This window comes from Vicia villosa, linkage group LG3, assembly GCF_029867415.1.
Source record: "Vicia villosa cultivar HV-30 ecotype Madison, WI linkage group LG3, Vvil1.0, whole genome shotgun sequence".
Classification (NCBI taxonomy): domain Eukaryota; kingdom Viridiplantae; phylum Streptophyta; class Magnoliopsida; order Fabales; family Fabaceae; genus Vicia; species Vicia villosa.
The window spans coordinates 137,754,574-137,761,419 of NC_081182.1; the positions used below are offsets into that span (position 1 = coordinate 137,754,574).

General features: G+C 33.8%; 1 protein-coding gene across 1 annotated transcript; it reads left to right on the top strand.

The window, feature by feature from the left end:
• The first annotated feature begins 2,158 nt into the window (after positions 1–2,158).
• Positions 2,159–3,633, top strand: LOC131659040 (uncharacterized). The gene is made up of 3 exons (XM_058928283.1): positions 2,159–2,463; positions 2,596–2,834; positions 3,585–3,633. The coding sequence occupies exons 1-3, from the start codon at positions 2,194–2,196 to the stop codon at positions 3,631–3,633; spliced, it is 558 nt and encodes a 185-aa protein (XP_058784266.1). The 5' UTR covers positions 2,159–2,193.
• Positions 3,634–6,846: the final 3,213 nt, after the last annotated feature.

Sequence of the window (6,846 nt, forward strand, 5' to 3'; positions counted from 1 at the left end):
TCTTAAGTGTTTAATGTGAATGAGCAAATTTGTCGCATGTTTGTATCTTGAATTTGGCCCGGTACCTGGCTTAACTGCTAGTGTTTCAAAACTGTTAGTATCTTAGTTAGTTGGATTTGTTTAAGAGTTAGCTAGGACTAGAAAATTCTGTGTTTGAAATTTGTTAGCAGTTAATCATTGTTAGACATTAAGTTGGAGGTTAAGTTTGAAAACAATTTGGTTACAAAACTGTTAATGAGACTTGGTTTCATGTCAACTTCGCTTCGAATGGCTTTTGAATTGATTTTGAATGAAATATGAATGTATGTATTGTATGGTTTTTATATATGATTTAGGTATTCTATTTGTATGAGTATGTTTTATAAATGGTTTGATAAGTTCGGTTGTCTCATGAGTGGGGACTGTCTACTGATATGTTCATATTCTGGATTGGTCGAAAGCAATTGTAACAAGGGCGCACAGTGCCTCTGTACACCTATCGAACCTCTTGTACAAAATAGGGTCCTCTTTCTATGCCAGTTCTGCCCATTCTGTCCTTCTGTATTCTTCTCAGTTTTAGGCCATGGGAGACATGAAATCCTAGGCTATACCCTATCTATTGTTCTGTGATCCTTGACTATTCATTGATTTCTATTATCCTTATAATGAAATCTAATTGGTATGATCATTTGTACTTTTGTACTGAATGTATTTTTAATGATAAATTTACAGATGGTTCCCTTGTTCAATATATCTTTGAGTGGAATAACATTTAGTTTGCATGGACGAACTGGGTATCAGAATTGCACTGTTGGTTTCTCCTTGGCTGCCTGATCATACAATGATAAGTATAAAGCCAGGGAGCCTCTGGTTGAGCCTGTAGATGGCTTCTTAAGGTAATTGTTACTTGTTAACAAATAATAGAATTCGCCTGTTACATGTTGCCTTTTATAAAATCTTCAAGTGTTTGATTGGGAGTTTTTGTTGTTGCAAACAACGATTTGCTTTGGTTGATGAAATTGGAGTTGAGTTAGAAAAAGGTGTTTGGAGTAGTGAAGTTGGACCTTTATGTTTGGAAGATTTACACAATTGTGATTATTGAAGCAATAAGATGTGGATTAGAAAAGGGTTTTGGGCCAGTCTATCCTTTTGTGCCATTAAGATATGGGAATATTGAAGCTGTAAGAACTGGAAGTTATGTAAAATTATTGATTGGGGTAGTGAATGTGGACCTTTAAGTTTGAAAGATTTGCACTATTGTGCTGATTGGGAAAGCCCAAAGGTGGAAACAATTTTTACTTGCATAGCAGATAAAAGAAAACTTATGAGGGTATAGGTCTTAGGTAATTATGAGTAAGTGGTAGATCAAAATTAAAATAAGATCCTGCAACGGGGGTAGCACTTGACTCGCTTTTAAGTTTCTATGAATTTGCCCAATCAAGTTAAAATCAAGTTGGTCGAACATCAGATATTGAGAAGCAAGAAAAACATTAAAAAAGATGGAATCTCTGATGTACAGTAGATTGCACCATAAAACCTACTACTGGTAGTCATTCCTTGAAAAGAAATATTAGTGTAATCAGTAAAAAGTATAGTCAATATTTACTATCAATAGTATATAAATAACAGTAGGGAAAGAGAAGTATCTTGTTCTCAAGTGTGTGATTTAAGAGCAAACCTTTGAAGTTCTGCAATATTTTTATCTACAATTGCCGGAGTTCTTCCTTCTTTATTATAATAACAGACCAAATTCCAATAAGGGATTTTACCTCTCTTCCAAATTATTCCCCTCCCAATTAGAAATCTACAAGAATATTATTATTTCAATAACTTCAGAGCAATTTTTAATTTTTAAATGTTGTGCTTGCCTGCTTGTTTAAAAATTATATTTCTCAGTTGTAGTTTCTAATTACAACTGCTCTTAGGTACCAATATGATCTCAACGCCCCAGGTGCCAATTCTCAATTACGTCTGACATCAACTCGAGATCTGAATTTAAATGTTTCAGTTTCTAATGTTAATATGATCATTCAAGCTTATGCAAGCTGGAACAACCTTAGCCATGTTCATCAAAATCGAGTAAATTTTATTTACCCTCTCTCATTTAAGCTGCATTGGATTCTGTCATTATAGTTTGTTTAATACTTTTTTTACCTTGTGTTAACATGATTACCTGCTTCCCTATTTTTATGGTGGTTGGTGATATCTAATAGGATGCATTTTTCTCCAACATATGGTGGTAACTCTACAATTGACGCAATCCACAAGAGAAATTATTACATAATCCCCCAAAACAAACTTGGTCAGGATATATTTATACGTGCTACGGAAGCCAGTGGACTGCAAAATATAATTATGATGCCATCTGGAGATATGAAGGCCGTGAAAGTACTTGTATCCAAAGATATGCTAGAATCTCATTTGAGGGGTGAACTTTGTAAAAATATAAGAACAATGGTGACGATCATCATAGCAGAAGCACAGGTATCGTTTTGTTCTTTTGTGGCTTACAATTTATATTTGATTTTGGCAGTCTCAGTGTTCAGATTTACTAACCCTATCAATTTTGCAATACTCTATGCAATTGCCTATGGAATTTTCATATTTCTAATGCAGTTTCCTCGAGTTGGAGGCTCAGATTCTCAGCAATATGTGGTGGTTGTCCGGCTTTCTCCTAATCCAAGTCTTCCTAATGATGCACTGCTTCATCAACAGAGTGCGCGCACATGTGGGAGAAGGGAAAATCAATTGTTTCCTTCCGATCTTGAGTTAGTCCAGTGGAATGAAATATTTTTCTTCAAAGTTGATTCACTAGTACTTGATGCTTTTTTTCCTTTCATTTACTCTTTCTCAAGGTCAAATAATGTAGGAGATTACTGTCATTTATGCTTTCATTTACCAATGACCAAAGTTATTTGGAATAGATTATTTCAATATTTTCTAGCCCTGAATTTCTAAAACATTTGGCTCTGTTTGCACGAATAAGATTTTAGATATTAGAATGGGTGGGAGGGAGGGAGGGAGGCTATTGATTTGATTATTGTGAATCTGTATTGTGCTACTATTAAATGAAGAGAAGCTTTTATATCTTTCTCTTATCTTGCACTAACAATGGATAGCTGTCAGTTACAACGGGCAGCTCTCACTAACTGACTCTCTTCTATATACCTGTCTATTACAATAGACAGCTGTCACTAACTAACTCATCTATACTCATATGGTTTGATACTATCGATATAAAATATTAACCACTCCTTGTGTGTCGTTGCAAGTTATATTGTTTGTTGCATAAGGAAGGATGAAGAGGAATCTCTAGATCGTAAAACCTAGAGCTAATAGTGCCATTTAAAGTAATGGGGAAACTACTTAAATGTTTATTGCTGCAGTCTCATATGGTTTGATACTTTTATTGGACTAAAATAAGTACAAATCAAATGGCTAATTAAAATAAAAACATGGAGAATAATATCAGAATCACCTGATTCTCTTACATACATTTTATTGTTTCTGTGCTTATCTCCATATTCGTTTTCACCTTTATATTATTTTGTTTTTGGTTTTCTTTTATTCTGTTTTGTGATTGTAATGGTTTGATGCAATTGCAGGACATTGAAGGGTAAAAAGGTTACAGTTGCTGGCAAGAAAAAAAAGTAGATATTTAGCATCCTTTTGACTTGTGTAAAAAATAACAATGTTTTGGATGATGCAATTGTTTTCATTGATTTGGATGTAATTTTGTTGTTGTTTATTAGTATATATACACTAGGTGGTTATTTGTTTTCATTATGAGATATTCCTTATTATATGCCACTAAACGTGCAGTGTGTTCTGTAAACTTGTTTTCTTCTGTCTTCCACTTTTCATATGTTACTTAATATATATATTAGAAATATATAATATGATTATATAATAGAAATATATAATACTTATAAGAATGAAAATATATTAGTATTAAAACTGGAAATGAAACATGAAATCAAATTAAATTGGAAACAGTAGTATGCTAGAGTGGGAAATGAAACAGTCTCGTTTGATCGAAATAGCCGAATTAAACGGTATAATTAGTTGTCCGAAATTTGATGAAAATTTACGTGGTAGCTAAGTTTAATTAGTAGAATAACGTGGTGTTGTTATTTTGTTGAAATTGTGATATTTTACGAATCGACAGAAATTGTGTTTTATTTAAAAATTCTTTATAAGTAAATGTTGGTTTTGGGATGGGAATTGACACACATTTTAGGAATAGAATATAATGGAATTAGAATTAATATAATATGATTATTAATTGGTTGATTTAATTAATAGTTGAATTAATTTCTATTAGTCTATTTAATTGGAAAATACTTGAACTTAGATAAATTATTTGGTTTGTCGGTAAATAATTGTATCTTCATAAATCAAAAATCCCATGGAAAGGGTCAGCCTCCATCATTCCTCCTCAGCATAGTGAAAACCCCAGGAAAGGGTTAGCCTCCAATTCAAACCTTCAATAAGGATAAACTCCCCAATAGAGTTAACTCTAGGATCCTTCCTTCATCAATAAAACCCTCAACAGAATAAATTCCCCAGTAGGGTCAACCCAACATTCTGGGTCTTCATCTATCAATTCCTGTTCCATAAGAACAAACTCCCCAGTAGGGTCAACCCTATATTTTGGGCTTTCACCCACCAATTTCTGCTCAATAAGACACTACGCCAAAAAGACTTTTAGACAGCACACCTTAGACAGCGCTTTTATACAAAAGCGCTGCTATAAGTAAAATAAAACATAAAACACGGAAACTATATACGAAAAATGAAGAAAAGCGCTGCTAAAAGGCCTAACTGAGACAACGCTTCTGAAAAACGCTGCTAAAAGTGTTGCCTCAGAAAGCGCTTTTTAAAAAGCGTTGGTAAAGGACTACATTAGAAAGCGCTTTCTGAAAAGCGCTGCCTTAGGAGGATTAAAATTGAAATTAAAAAATAGATTCTCACAAACTAAAAACCCTATCGTTCTTTCTATTCTCCCAAACAAAAAACCCAATTGTTCTTCTTCTTTTCCCAAACCAAAAATCTACTGAATCCACAAACAAACTCTCTCAATCCACGAACAAACCTTCTAAATTAAAAGAATCCTAATTGAACCCACAGTTGCGAATTTTATTTTTCTTCTCTCACGAAAATCCCTTCAGCGAATTCGAAAAACCCTAATTTAAGCCACATTTGCGATTTTCTTCTTCTGTAAAACGAAATCGCTTTCATCTGGGTTTATATCGTTCTTCTTCGGCATTAGAGGTATGAATTTAATCTGGCATTGTTTATAGAATTTCAATACGAAAATCCCTTCAATCGCTTTCTCTGAATTTGTGTTGAAGTGTTAAATGAACCATGTTTTTTATGTTGGTTATATACAGGGCTGTATGTTAAAACTTGTTAGGGGTGTTGAATTGTTTCGATTCTATTTCTTTTTTTGTTGTTTGTATGCGAAAGCTTCTGAACGGAATTCCTGTAACAGTACGCCGTGTCTCGTATGATGAATGAATGTCATTGTTTTGGATATGGTATGGTTATACTAAGTCTGTCTTAAGTGTTTAATGTGAATGAGCAAATTTGTCGCATGTTTGTATCTTGAATTTGGCCCGGTACCTGGCTTAACTGCTAGTGTTTCAAAACTGTTAGTATCTTAGTTAGTTGGATTTGTTTAAGAGTTAGCTAGGACTAGAAAATTCTGTGTTTGAAATTTGTTAGCAGTTAATCATTGTTAGACATTAAGTTGGAGGTTAAGTTTGAAAACAATTTGGTTACAAAACTGTTAATGAGACTTGGTTTCATGTCAACTTCGCTTCGAATGGCTTTTGAATTGATTTTGAATGAAATATGAATGTATGTATTGTATGGTTTTTATATATGATTTAGGTATTCTATTTGTATGAGTATGTTTTATAAATGGTTTGATAAGTTCGGTTGTCTCATGAGTGGGGACTGTCTACTGATATGTTCATATTCTGGATTGGTCGAAAGCAATTGTAACAAGGGCGCACAGTGCCTCTGTACACCTATCGAACCTCTTGTACAAAATAGGGTCCTCTTTCTATGCCAGTTCTGCCCATTCTGTCCTTCTGTATTCTTCTCAGTTTTAGGCCATGGGAGACATGAAATCCTAGGCTATACCCTATCTATTGTTCTGTGATCCTTGACTATTCATTGATTTCTATTATCCTTATAATGAAATCTAATTGGTATGATCATTTGTACTTTTGTACTGAATGTATTTTTAATGATAAATTTACAGATGGTTCCCTTGTTCAATATATCTTTGAGTGGAATAACATTTAGTTTGCATGGACGAACAGGGTATCAGAATTGCACTGTTGGTTTCTCCTTGGCTGCCTGATCATACAATGATAAGTATAAAGCCAGGGAGCCTCTGGTTGAGCCTGTAGATGGCTTCTTAAGGTAATTGTTACTTGTTAACAAATAATAGAATTCGCCTGTTACATGTTGCCTTTTATAAAATCTTCAAGTGTTTGATTGGGAGTTTTTGTTGTTGCAAACAACGATTTGCTTTGGTTGATGAAATTGGAGTTGAGTTAGAAAAAGGTGTTTGGAGTAGTGAAGTTGGACCTTTATGTTTGGAAGATTTACACAATTGTGATTATTGAAGCAATAAGATGTGGATTAGAAAAGGGTTTTGGGCCAGTCTATCCTTTTGTGCCATTAAGATATGGGAATATTGAAGCTGTAAGAACTGGAAGTTATGTAAAATTATTGATTGGGGTAGTGAATGTGGACCTTTAAGTTTGAAATATTTGCACTATTGTGCTGATTGGGAAAGCCCAAAGGTGGAAACAATTTTTACTTGCATAGCAGATAAAAGAAAACTTATGA

Excerpts from the sequence above, each read along its gene's own strand:
- LOC131659040 (XM_058928283.1), top strand. The coding sequence starts at position 2,194 with ATGCATTTTTCTCCAACATATGGTGGTAACTCTACAATTGACGCAATC. Across the intron at positions 2,464-2,595 it reads TCATCATAGCAGAAGCACAG|TTTCCTCGAGTTGGAGGCTC; the intron begins GTATCGTTTTGT and ends TTTCTAATGCAG. Across the intron at positions 2,835-3,584 it reads TTCATTTACTCTTTCTCAAG|GACATTGAAGGGTAAAAAGG; the intron begins GTCAAATAATGT and ends ATGCAATTGCAG.